At 43.3% G+C, this 14812-nt stretch overlaps 1 protein-coding gene across 1 annotated transcript; it reads right to left on the bottom strand.

Moving 5' to 3' along the window:
* Window positions 1–2: 2 nt before the first annotated feature.
* On the bottom strand, window positions 3–12979 carry LOC311224457 (galectin-9-like). Its single transcript, XM_084309455.1, has 8 exons — window positions 12894–12979; window positions 12597–12685; window positions 8587–8794; window positions 7092–7211; window positions 4377–4595; window positions 3229–3317; window positions 1481–1637; window positions 3–543 (listed from the first exon to the last, which is right to left on the bottom strand). Exons 1-8 carry the CDS (start codon window positions 12927–12929, stop codon window positions 397–399), a joined length of 1065 nt encoding a protein of 354 aa, XP_084165581.1. The 5' UTR covers window positions 12930–12979; the 3' UTR covers window positions 3–396.
* Window positions 12980–14812: the final 1833 nt, after the last annotated feature.

Here is a 14812-nt window from a genome sequence, read left to right on the forward strand (position 1 = left end):
AATACAACGCCTTCAGTTGCAACGATTGTCTGATATAACACGAGTGTCAACAAAAGACATTCCAGTGCACCCTAAAGCACTTAGATTGACACTTTTTTTTAATGGATTACATAAAAATAAAGGAGCGAACGCTGCATTTTGCATGTCTTGCTTCATCAGAGTGCAATGAAGTCAGGGCTCCTTTAGTTTTTTGACAGTATGTAATCCATTAATGAAATAGTGTCATGTATCTTGGTTGGCTTTGGTTTAGCATCAGGCGGCATTATTATTATTATTATTATTGAGAAAAAGAAAAAAATTACAAAAAAAGAAGAATAAAAGCCATGTTTTTACTGGTGGTGGCCCAACAATGAGGCAAAGTTAAAACAGGACACTGGCGTCTGGTGAACCTCAGGCTCACACCAGGACCGAGGTCAAACTGAGGTCACCGCTGATCTCCAGGACGTTGATCTGCTGAAGGTTGGCGTGGCGATGCTTGTACGTGGCCGACTGATCGCCATTGACCACGATCCTGAAGGAGTGAGCCTCACAGCAGATGGTCAGCTGAACAGAAAAGGCAAACCTTAGCCACTTTAAAGAGTCGAGGGAATGCAACATTAAAGGTGCTGTAAGTGGTATTTTTTTATTTGTTAAAATAATACAGTAGCTCTATACTCCGACAGCCATCACTGATATAGAGTGTGGTCAGTATAGCATGGGTCTCCCAGTCCCCCCGCTCTGCAGTAAACAGAAAATACATTTCCTGGTACCCCGTTTCTACTTTATCCAATCAGGAGAGAGAACTCCACACTGCAAAAAGGGTCTGACCAAAATAAGAAATAAAAACTAGTGAATGTGTCCTTGAAAGTACTTGAGGTAAAATAATCTACCAGTGCAGTAAGCAAATTTGGCTTGGCAAGATTTCTTGAAATAAGTAAAAATATCTAGGGTTCTCTCTCCTGATTGAATAAAGTGGGAATGGGAGACAAGAACATTTATTATTTTATTTACTGCAGAGCGGAGGGACTGGGAGGCCCATGTTACTGACCAGACACTCTATATCAGTGATGTCTGTCAGAATGTAGAGCTATTTAACACTTATTTTAACAAGAATATACCATTACAGCACCTTTAAATCATCTACAATAGTATTATTGTGTGTGAGTATTACACTCTTTAATATTTGTAATATGTAGGAATGTAGCATGGGGGGAGGGGGGAGGGGAGGTACAGGTATGGCAGGTAATAGTAGAAAGACATAAATATAGCCAATAAAATAAACAGTGAAAAACAAAGGTGCAGATGAGGGTCTGTATGCCCCATCGGTAATAATATATGTTACAATAAATATAGGAAATAAGAAACTTGAATCTGAGTATATACTATGAGTAAGAGTAAGATTTGTGTGGTCCTGAGGTAATACTAATGTGGTCCACTAGGGGGCGGGACGTGCTGGAGAGTGTCAGTACATGGGCTGGACACGTTGGTAATGTGACTGTACCGTGAAGGGATGTCCTCGTTGGAAGGGCATTCCTCCAGAGCGCTCCTCGCTGCCCCACTGCTCCCTCAACTTGGTGTTTCGCACCACAGCATTCTCCCCGAACCGTGGGTTGTAATGCAGAGCGATGTCGTGATGAAAGCTTAGGTTCACAGCAAAGCTGAGAGAGACGACACAGAGGCAAGTAATGGAGGCACATGGCAGTGAGTTACAGTATAAAGACAAAGTAACAGTATAGAGACAGATGGGTTACAGTATAGAGACAGATGGGTTACAGTATAGAGACAGAGTTACAGTATAGAGACAGAGGGGTTACAGTATAGAGACAGAGCCATACAGAGGGGTTACAGTATAGAGACAGAGGGGTTACAGTATAGAGACAGAGGGGTTATAGTATAGAGACAGAGCCATACAGAGGGGTTACAGTATAGAGACAGAGCCATACAGAGGGGTTACAGTATAGAGACAGAGGGGTTACAGTATAGAGACAGAGGGGTTATAGTATAGAGACAGAGCCATACAGAGGGGTTACAGTATAGAGACAGACAGGGTAAAGAACCCAGAACTACGTTTTCATAAGTTTCCTAACCGAGGCGACAAGATGTGAGGCATCAGCAGCAAGAATGTGAAAACCATCAGACCATCAATAGCCTCTATGCCAACATGTGCAGCAAGTCATGGTAAACATTAAACGATAATCAGGTCATGGTAAACATTAAACGATAATCAGAACACTATAGCCTACAGTATTATGTTTGCAAGTGTCTTAGTTATACAGTATACTGTAGCTATTAGCTTGCTAACATTGTCATTGTCTATGGAGCAGCCCCAGATTTTACATCCCAGTGACATCACAGATTGGAGGGCTCTCTCTCTGATTTCTAGCTTTAGGAGAGAGTGGTGCGTGTTGCTGTAATGCATTTGTAATGCATTTATGTTGCTGTAAACTGGGCTAGGGCTATGTTAAGTGTAACCTGACTAAAACCTAAAACTAAAACCTGACCCACCACCTCCTAATAGACAGTCTCCTCCCCACCGCATGTATATATTCCCTCCCCGCCGTATGTATATTTCCCTCCCACCCACCCACCCCCTCCTAATGTACAGTCCCCTCCCCATCATATGTATATACTCTGTCAGGATCTAGGGGTAACAGTACTGTATATTTGAATACCGCTTATGTCACAAATGTATCAGTACTAAATACCTATATGTCCCTATGCCATAAATGTCATGTATGCTGTGTATGTCATAAATGTCTATATGAATTGAAAATGGGGGACCCTGATGGAAACAAGACAAACGTCTTTCTCAGGTCTGCATCCCCTTAACAATTGTATGTATTGAGCCGTACTGTATTGTACCCATTCTGCAATCTGTTAAATAAAGTTTTCATTCATTCATTCATTCATTCATTCATTCATTCATTCATTCATTCAACCTAGCAAGATGAAACTGGTCAGGTGTGTTTATTGACTAAATGTGATCTTATTCTTGACGGAAATCAGAATTTTATATTATCCCAGTGATGAGCCAGCTGTAGAAATTACTAAACTAATCAAAATTATTCTGCACAAAAGCCACTGTCTGCGTACTTGGTAGAACTTTGACTATAAATCTAACAGATGTAACGCGTGCATCAAAATGTAATGCATCCGCAATGCAATGATGCAGCATTAAGGAATTGTCTCTTTTGAGGTGAATAAAATTCTGTGTGCAATGCAGAAAACAGACACATAAGGAAGTGAGACCTTGTGGCATTGTGGTTGACCAGCCCCTGGATAGTGATGGTCTTGCCGGGGTGAAGTCCACCACTGATGACGTTCTTGTAGGGTACAGCCTACATACACATAGAACACAATAATAACATATACAGTAGTAAGAGGAATCACAATTTAACCTCTTAAGCCCTAGCCATATTTTCAGAATATTCGCCTAAAAGTATATACTCAAGTAAATTGTAATGAACCAAAGGATAATATAAATGATTATTATTATTAGTTTTCTTTTCTTTTCTTTGGCGGTTTTTGTAGATACAGTACTGAATTTTGCCATCCGGACACAATTTGAAATATGAATATAGAATATAGAATATGAGGCCTATAAATGACCTTATTATGGCCAAATCATACATCTATGGATCGGGCCAAATCTCCTCTTTCCAATGGCAGAGTTAAATCTGGATTTAGTACCACCAGGCGCCCGTTACAGGGCAGCAAAGACTGTGAATGAAATCTACTGTAAGTACAGTTACTTTTGTATAATGTCCATAGCGACGCCATTTTTTTTACAGGATTGCGACGCGGTTTTATTCTAGACGTTCACAGAAAGGTAAAGAAACAATATACAGTGTATTTTATGGCAATAAAGTTCAGGTTTGTTCGACCCGTGAGATATAATCACGAAAATCACGTCGGAAAATGGTTGGACTACTTACCACTACTACTAGTACTACTACTAATACTACCCTACCACTACTACTACTACTACTACTACTACTACTACTACTACTACTACTACTCTACTACTACTACTACTACTACTACTAACTACTGTACTACTACCACTACTACTACTACTACTACTCACTACTACTACTACTACTACTACTACTACTACTACTACTGTACTACTACCACTACTACTATTACTATACTACTACTACTACTACTACTACTACTACTACTACTACTACTACTACTACTACCACTACTATTACTATCTACTAATACTACTACCACTACTACTACTAATACCACTACTACTACTACTACTACTACTACTACTACTACTACTACTACTACTACTACTACTACTACCACTACTACTACTACTACTAATATTACCAATCTGGTCATGTCTAATCTGTGATTTCTCAACGGAAGGGAGGAAAGATGGCTGTAGTTTTATCAGTAGGCTCACCGCCCAGCAGCGGGATATCCTGGTTGTGAAGGGTATCCAGGCAGAGCTGGATAGCCAGGAAAGGAAGGGAGCCTGGCTGCGGTGGGAAGCCTGGATGAGGAGGACATGTTGGATGTGGCGGGAAGCCGGGTTGAGTGGGAAACGAGGGTTGAGCAGGAAACGAAGGTTGAGCAGGAAACGAGGGTTGAGCGGGAAACTGAAAAGGAGAAGACACTTGTGTTTTACATTGGTTTCGTCAGAGAGGGCAAAGACAAATACAGGAGGAAGTTGGAAGGTCAGCTGGAGAACAATAACATCAAACAAGTGTGGACTGGAATGCAGACCATAACTGGCATTAAACCAGCGGGGGGAAGGGGAGTGGAAGGAAGATATGGACCGGGCTAATGAGCTAAACCTGTTTTACAATAGGTTTGATACAGCGGCCCCGGCCAGTCTGGCCCCCCTCCCCCCCGACACTACTCCAGTTGCCCTGCCCACCCCCACACCTCTCAGCCCTTCAACTCGAGCAACCCCCTCCCTCCCCCCAACTGCCCACGCCCCCTCATCTCTGGTGCAGCATGTCTGCCCCCCGCGGCTTGAAGACCCGCTCCTCCCCCCAACACCTGAGACCCCCACAGTATGGCTCTCTGCAGACCAGGTGAGTACACAGCTGAGCAAGTTACACGCAGGCAAGGCTGCAGGTCCTGATGGGGTGAGCCCAAAGGTACTCAAAACCTGTGCCTCACAGCTGTGTGATGTGCTCCAGCTCATATTCAATATGAGCCTGAGGCTGCAGAGAGTCCCGACACTGGAAAACCTCCTGTGTGGTCCCTGTCCCTAAGTGCCCGCGTCCCAGCACGTCCAAGGACTACAGGCCGGTGGCTCTAACCTCTCACATAATGAAGACCATGGAGAGGTTAGTCCTGGAGCAACTCCGCCCGGTGACCAAACCCCACCTAGACCCACTCCAGTTCGCCTACCAGCCCCGACTGGGGTTAGAGGATGCTGTCATCTACCTGCTGAACCGAGCCTACACTCACCTAGACAAGCCGGGGAGCACTGTGAGAGTCATGTTCTTTGACTTCTCCAGTGCTTTTGATACCATAAGGCCTGGGCTACTGGGTGAGAAGTTGGAGGCGATGCAGGTAGAGGCCCCACTGGTGTCCTGGGTTGTGGACTATCTGACGGGCAGACCACAGTACGTGCGCCTACGGAGCTGTGTGTCAGACAGACTGGTCAGCAACACCGGGGCCCCGCAGGGGACAGTCCTCTCTCCCTTCCTCTTCACTGTCTACACCAACGACTTCCACTATCGGTCAGAGTCCTGCCACCTTCAGAAGTTTTCTGATGACTCTGCGATAGTGGGATGTATAAAGGACGGTGACGAGAGGGAATACCGGGAACTGGTAGTGGACTTCGTCACATGGTGCGATAAAAACCACCTGCAGCTAAATGTGGCGAAGACCAAGGAACTGGTTGTGGAGCTGGGGAGGAGGAGGAGTGCACCTGTGACCCCCGTTTCCATCAGGGGAGTTGATGTGGACATGGTTGAGGTGTACAAATATCTCGGTGTGCACATTGACAACAAACTGAACGGGTCAAAACACGCAGAGGCACTGTACAAGAAGGGCCAGAGCCGACTCTACTTCCTCAGAAGGCTGAGATCATTCAATGTCTGTACAAGGATGTTGAGGATGTTCTATGCGTCGGTGGTGGCGGGCGCCTTCTTGTACGCTGTGACCTGCTGGGGCAGCGGACTGAGAGCAGGGGACACAACCAGGCTGGATAAGCTGGTCAGGAAGGCCAGTAGCGTGGTTGGGGTGGAGCTGGACTCTCTAGCGAGGGTGGCAGAGAGGAGGAGCCTTGCTAAGCTCCAGGCCATCAGGGAAAACCCCTCCCACCCACTATACACAGACTTGGCTGACAGGAGGAGCATGTTCAGTGCTAGGCTCACACTACCCAAATGCAGCACTGAACGGCACAGGAAGTCCTTCATTCCAACAGCCATCAATACATACAATGCATCACTGTGCCTCACTGCATCACTGAGCACAGAGCGGCAGCTCCATAGTGGCAGGAGGCCGCGACTAGCGGCCTCCAGGCTCCACAACAGGGGGCAGCGACTGCTGCCAGACATTGACCTAGGACTAATAGGAACCCAAGGAGGACAATAACACTACCTGATGCATACCGCACCTTATGTGACACTGTGAATACTGTGAATTTATATTTCAGTTAGTTAGATAGTTAATTATATTGACCAATTTGTTTAAACTGCTTGTGTTGTTTTTACTACCTGTACCCCCCCCCCTTCCCCCATGCTCAGTATATTTTTACTGTATTTATTTACTGTATATTTTATTCCATTTTTATTAAATTTTACTCTACTCTTATCCTAGGCAACTTGATTTGATTTGTGTTATTATTCTAATTCGTGACCTGTCCTGTCTAAATGTTTAAATGTTGAGCGATTTGCAGTGTCAAATTTCCCACGGGATAATAAAAGTATTTCTATTCTATTCTTTTGAATCGACATATCTTTGAGTGAAGTTACTGGCAAAACGTCTGATGTCCTCTCTACTAACTTTAAACCACATATTCTCTACTCTATCAAGCTAGACAATGACACATGACTAGAGTATTATGACTGAGTTATATGTAAACTCGGTTTGGGCTCTAATAAATAACCAGCCCAGGTTGTCTGCACCCTCACCCCAGGATTCTGGAAGGCGATGGAAGCCACCTCCACATCCTCTGCCACTGCGATGGTGTCCACCATGTTGAACGGAATGCGATGTCTGAACTCCATGAAGTAGCACCCATTGACGGCCACCTGAGGAAAGAGACATATTTAACATGCTGGTCTGGGATCAAGTGGGGAGGATACATTAAACCCACTTTAGTCATAGTGAATCTAAACTATGATGTTCATTCATGAATTGAAGTGGATATAAATTGACACACATGAAACAATTTAGCAATAAAGATCAATGTCACTAAAATAAGCAATTTTACAGGATTGCCTATAATGGGATGTGAAATGAAATCTACATTTGACCATTGTAATAGTCCATAACTGACACTTCATTTAGTAGATGTATGACATGTACCATATGTACAGTAGTGTATGCTGGCCCTGTCAACTCAGGAAGTAGTTGCACACAAGTATCTCAAGTCACTTCTGTATTCAGTAGGCTATAAGTACCTCATGGTACACTGATCTATGCATTATTGTATCACTTCCCTCAAACCTGCAGCCTTTTGTTGTACATTTGCATATTTGGACTGGTTTTTGTTCTTGATCTATTATGATGTTTCTTCTTGACTTGTACAGCCCATGGGGGCAATGCCATGTGATCTCGGGCTCTACAAATACATTTGATTCGATTTGATTTGATTTTGCAATACTGTTGCACGTTTCATTTAATTTAATTTCAAACCTTTATTTCAACCCGTAGGAAGATGAGATTTCCCTAATTTACAGCTATGATGAGTTTACAATCAATACAATACAAATAAACAAAGTCATATACAGTAACACAACTAAATGTAAAAGGTTGAATGGAACTAAATGTATGAGTGATATGCATAGTCTGCTGTGTGTGTCATTTATCATGTTGTGATTGTAGATGTGTGTCTGTAATGCTGTCTCTGTGTATTGTACTGTCTGTCAGTTATCATGTTGTGATTGTAGATGTGTCTGTAATGCTGTCTCTGTGTATTGTACTGTCTGTCAGTTATCATGTTGTGATTGTAGATGTGTGTCTGTAATGCTGTGTATTGTACACAGTAAATCTTGCAGTGTCAAATTAACTAACACTATTCCAGGGTGTATTTTGGTCCCACTCAGAATTGGTGTTAAATTGACTCTTGCTCTTGTGTAAGAGTTAAATGAAGTCTAAATAGAGTAAAAACTTAACACTCGCTTATAAGAGCAAGACTAAATTTAACACCAATTCTGAGTGGGACCAAATACACTCGGGAATAGTGTTAATTTGACACCGCAAGATTTACTGTGTACTGTCTGTCCGTTATCATGTTGTGATTATAGATGCGTGTCTATAATGCTGTCTCTGTGTATTGTACTGTCTGTCAGTTATCCTGTTGTGATTGTAGATGTGTGTTTGACAGATAATATGTACAGTATATTGTGTGTCATGTACAGTAGATTGTGTGTCATGTACAGTAGATTGTCGGCCAAGTCAAACCTGGTAGGCTTCACGTTGAACTGTGATCGTCAGATTGAAACCAGAACCAGCGGTGATAGGGGAATTCTGCTTTCTCTCCTCTGTCCCCCAGATTGAGTGCTGGAAGGAATTGGTGACCACATAAGCAGGGTGACTGTCATATCGTGGGTTGAAATGGAGGGCGATGTCCGCATTGGGTTGAGAGCCACACTGCAAATTGACATGGAACCTGGAGAGAGGGGAGGGGAAGCAGCAGTGTAACGGTTCCTGTTAGTGCTTTTCAGGCAGGGCCTTGCAGATTTGATTAATCAAAAAGTGTGGTAGGTCTATTCCACCTCTGCTATTCAAGGGTTATATTGATTTCATCACTAATGAATGATAGATACGACACTCAGCACTGTGTCCTTTATGAGATGGTTGGCTGGTCCTCCCTGATGGAGAGGCGCAACAAACACTGGTATTTGTTCATTTTTAAGGCGCTTATTGGTAAGCTACCTCCTTATACTAACTACATCATTATTGGAATGGAATTTTGGAACCTATGGAACCCGTTCTAGTGACTGGCTGGTCCTTAAGGTCCCCAGAGTTTGCTCAGAACAGGGGTAAATAATTTTGCTATGATGCCCCTCTAGCTCATGGAATGAACTCCCAACAGTCCTTAGCTTGAAATTCTCCAACCTTTGTCAATCCAGTTGTACATGTCAAGTCAAGTCAAGTCAAGTCAAGTCAAGTCAAGTCAAGTCAAGTCAAGTCAAGTCAAGTCAAGTCAAGTCAAGTCAAGTCAAGAGTTTTATTTGTCACAGCATACAAGTATACAATGAAATGCGGGGGGTCTTGCCCGCAACGATTGTGCATAATACAATAATACAATAGTGAGAATCCAATAGGATGCCAACGACATTTGTGCAATAATACAAGTAATCAAATTAGGGCATATCGGTATATGTACATGAGTTTTTACAAGAGCATGGTAAGACATTCTAGGTCCTGTGTGATAGACAGTGCAATACACTGTTAGCTACGGATGAGGCACTGGGTCTTATACAGTATGTACACTGCTATACAATGCTATATTATACAATCTCAAGTTATACTATACTATTTTTTAAAGTGACCTTTCATTTTGTAAAGTGACCATAAGTGTGAGCGTGTGCATGTTAAAGTGGCTGCTAGTGTGTGAGCGTGTACAGTGTTGTGTTGTGTGTGTGCTCATGTGTGCTTGTGTGGAGAGTTCAGTGTCCAAGGCTCTGATGGCCTGGGGGAAGAAGCTGAGCCGAAGTCTCTCTGTCCCCTTTTTTTTGTGCTTAACTCGACTGTAAATTAGGGAAACCTCAGTTGCCTTTTGAGTTTAAATAAAGGTTTGCAAATGTTTAAATGCAAATGACATGGACTATAATCAACCACCTACCAAGCGTCCAAGCCATAGTGCTCAGCCTAAGAGACCTACACAGAGATAATGTAATAAGCTCCAAAGACAACCCCCCCCCCCCCATCCAATGTAAATTACCTAGTATGGTTGTCAATATCCCAATGTACAGTTTTGCTTGTACAGTTGTACAGTGTGTCCCCCCCCCCCCCAACCCAACCCCTCCCTACCCTTCCAAATTCCTCAGAGACTCAGCAGCCGCCATCACCCCAATCATCACACACATAATAAACCTCTCCATAAAACAGGGACACGTCCCCAAGGACTTCAAAATTGCGAGGGTGACCCCTCTGCACAAAAAGAGCAGCAAATTAGACCCAGGCAACTACCGCCCTGTTTCTATTCTCACCTCCATCTCGAAAGTCATGGAAAAAATAGTCTACGAACAGGTCGAAAAGTACCTAGCGGAAAAAAATCTAATCTACGAATTCCAATCTGGCTTCAGAACATCCCACTCCACTGACACATGCCTTCTCTATTTGAATGACCACATCAAACAAGAGGTGGACGCAGGCAAATACTGCGGCATGGTCATGCTGGACCTACAAAAGGCCTTTGACACGGTCAATCACTCCATTCTGATTGACAAGCTAAAAGCAATTGGTTTTGATAGTCTATCAGTGAGCTGGATGCAATCCTACCTTGAGGGGAGGGAACAGATGGTGGAGGTAAACGGTACCCTATCCCCCCCCCTCACAGTGAGCTGTGGTGTTCCACAAGGAAGCATACTAGGACCGCTACTGTTCCTAATTTATGCAAATGACATGTCGTCAGCTTGTGACTGCAACTTGTTCCTGTTTGCGGACGACTCAGCCCTGCTGGTCTCTGACAAGAACAAGTTACAGGTTGAAAAAACCCTCAGCTCGGAACTAGGCAGAATCTGCATATGGCTCGCTGATAACAAACTATCATTACACATGGGCAAAACAGAGTCCATTCTCTTCGGTTCAAATAACAAACTCAGCAAGACCGACGGCTTCTCAGTTACAGTGGGTGACAATATTGTCACAAGGAAAGATGAAATTACCTACCTGGGTTCCATCCTAGAGGCTAATCTCTCCTGTGACAAAATGGCATCCAATGTAATAAAAAAAGTCAACCAACGAACTCGATTCTTGTACCGGATCTCCTCTCTGGTAAACAAGAATACCCTGAAGACTCTGGCAGGAGCACTCATTCAGGGGTACTACGACTATGCTTGCACCTCATGGTACCAAAGCACCTCAAAGGCGCTAAAAACAAAATTACAAACATCTCAAAACAAACTGGTCAGACTACTGCTTGACCTTACTCCTAGAACCCACCTCACCCCTGCCCACTTTGACAACCTAGGATGGCTTAGAGTAGACGACAGAGTACAGCAACTTGCAATGGGCCTGGTCTACAAGATACACTACACGACCAAGGTACCCATGTACATGTCAAAATACTTCCCAAAGGTCAGTGAATACCACGATCACAACACCAGAGGGAGCTCCACAAATCATGTTAAACCCAGATTCGGCTCAAATAAGGGACTAAACACGTTTCGCAATTATGCCACATCAATGTGGAACGCCCTACCCAAAGCTGTAAAGGAATGTGGATCACTACCCACTTTCAAAACCTCTCTCAAGGGACACCTACGGGAGACTGCAATTCAACACTGGCCCCTGTAAATATCCTAACCCAACCCCCTCCAATGTACAGTCATTTACCTAGTATGGTTTTGTCAATAGTCCAATGTACAATTTTGTTTGTTTGTACAGTGTCTCCCCCCCCCCCCCCCCTCAATGTACAGTTTTGCTTGTATATACAGTGTGCCCCCCCCCCCCAACCACCTCCAATGTAGATTACCCAGTATGGTTGTCAATATCCCAGTGTACCCAACCCCCCCCCCCCACCCAACCTCCTCCAATGTACAGTTTCTACGTCAAATGTATATACTCCCTTTTCCTGACTCCTTCTGTATCACAAACAGTACTGTATTTGCAAATCTGGTATGTCATAAATGTATAGATGTAGCAGTACTGACTATCTGTATGTCATGTATCATGTATGTCATATATGTCCAGATGAATTGAAAATGGGGGACCCTGATCTAAACAAGACGAAAGTCTTTCTCTGGTCTGCATCCCCTTAACAATTGTGTGTATTGAGCTGTACTGTATTGTACCCATTCTGCAATCTGTTAATAAAGTTTTCAATCAATCAATCAAACCCCCCCACACAACCCCACCCAACCTCCTCCAATGTACAGTTTTTACGTCAAATGTATATACTCCCTTTTCTGGACTCTTTTTGTATCACAAACAGTACTGTATTTGCAAATCTGGTATGTCATAAACTCATAAATGTATAGATGTAGCAGTACCGTCTACCTGTATGTCATGTATGTCATATATGTCCTGATGAATTGAAAATGGGGGACCCTGATGTAAACAAGACGAAAGTCTTTCTCTGGTCTGCATCCCCTTAACAATTGTGTGTATTGAGCTGTACTGTATTGTACCCATTCTGCAATCTGTTAATAAAGTTTTCAATCAATCAATCAATCAATCAATCCCTATGAAACTATAACAGCCATAGGTTGTGGTCCAAAATGGTGTTAGTTGGTTTAGGTTACCTGTCTGCCCCGGGTAAGACGCGTCCAGTAATGATAATGCTCTTCCCCTCTTGCAGCCCACCTTGGATGGAACCAGTGAAGGGGATTCTCTAGGAACACAACATGTAGTACTGTGATGAGCTTCATATTGTCTGTTATGTTGGCAAGTAACGGAGAACGACTCATGTCGGACTCGTAGAGGGTATAGAGCTGGACGCACTTCAAGCACCACATTTCAAACTGAGATTTGATCATCTATTCGAAAACGTGCTGCGTATTTCCTCAGATGAAACATGAATGTCGTTTTAAATCACTTACCGGATTGTTAAAGGGAGTCTGGTTGTAAAATGCCATAACTCAAAGAGGATGCAGATGTCCGTTTTCTCTTGGCTCTCTGACACGAAGTAAGTAGGCTGGCCGACACTTCAGTAAAACTACAGAGCAACATTCCGATTTATTGGTGAGATCAGTTTCGATTTCAGTCAGTAGTAGGCGGTGTTTAGATAAAGCTATCACTTGGCGATTTGTGTAGCAGCCTAGTCGACAAAAAGGTTATTCGTAAACTGAATTTATAAATGATTCGTTTATATATTGATTTGTATTAATTTGTACCCAGTTTAATCACCTGTACATTGTATATTGCTGTTACACGTTACTGTTACATTTGCACTCTGGTTGGATGCCAAACTTCTTTTCGTTGTACTGTGTGAATGAATGAATGAATGAATGAAAACTTTATTTAACAGATCGCAGAATGGGTACAATACAGTACGGCTCAATACACACAATTGTTAAGGGGATGCAGACCAGAGAAAGACTTTCGTCTTGTTTACATCAGGGTCCCCCGTTTTCAATTCATAGTGCTGTATGATAACAATACATTTTAATCTAATCTAAATTGCACTGTTGCTGCTCTGAAAATAAATTACATTGGGGGAAAAGTGGGGAAATAGATTCCACTATTGAGTCCACCGCCTTGCTGAGTCGTGGATCCTTGAGAACAACTCCTCCATGTGTCCTATAATAAAATGAATGTAGGCCTGGTGGTGGTGGTGCTGCTCTATAATCGAAGATTTAGACTTTAAGATTGTCATGTAGTGATTGTAGTCACGTGGTTTTTAAGAGCTAGTGAGTCGATCGTTGCAGGGCTGAAGGGGATGTAGAATTAGTTGGATGTGGTTTACTGTGTGAAGAGGTTATCATCATGGACTTTGGATACATTGATCATCCACTCATAGTTCTGTCATATACATGCAGATTGATTTAGCTCCTCGTTGATCAGGGCCGGACTGGGGAAATCATTCAGGTCAGGAAATATAGTGCGAAATATAGCCTCAGTTAGGCGTCTGGGGGTCCCCCACCAGGAAAATTGTAGTTACAAAGACTTAATTTCCTGCATTCTGGTGCAGGGATTTTTTAAATGTTACCCTTTAAATGCCAGTGTGTGTGATGGCATTGGCTCGCTGATAACAAACTATCATTACACATGGGCAAAACAGAGTCCATTCTCTTCGGTTCAAATAACAAACTCAGCAAGACCGACGGCTTCTCAGTTACAGTGGGTGACAATATTGTCACAAGGAAAGATGAAATTACCTACCTGGGCTCCATCCTAGAGGCTAATCTTTCCTGTGACAAAATGGCATCCAATGTAATAAAAAAAGTCAACCAACGAACTCGATTCTTGTACCGGGTCTCCTCTCTGGTAAACAAGAATACCCTGAAGACTCTGGCAGGAGCACTCATTCAGGGGTACTACGACTATGCTTGCACCTCATGGTACCAAAGCACCTCAAAGGCGCTAAAAACAAAATTACAAACATCTCAAAACAAACTGGTCAGACTACTGCTTGACCTTACTCCTAGAACCCACCTAACCCCTGCCCACTTTGACAACCTAGGATGGCTTAGAGTAGACGACAGAGTACAGCAACTTGCAATGGGCCTGGTCTACAAGATACACTATACGACTAAGGTACCCATATACACAATAGGGTCGAGCTGCAGACTCGGAGCCTCGAGGTCCAGATTGGTACTTCGCCCTGCCACAGGACTAATGCGGAAGTATCTCGAAGTACGTCTGATGTAATAGTCCTGTGGCAGGGCTATGCGGAAGTATCTCGAAGTACGTCTGACGTATCTCGAATTACGTCTGACGTTTCTCTACGTTAGCTAAGCGAACATTAAACGTTGTATTCATAAAATAATATAAAATCAGCAGCATGGGGAGGGCCGGG

Source organism: Notolepis coatsorum (assembly GCF_963971535.1).
Source record: "Notolepis coatsorum genome assembly, chromosome: 1".
NCBI lineage: Eukaryota > Metazoa > Chordata > Actinopteri > Aulopiformes > Paralepididae > Notolepis > Notolepis coatsorum.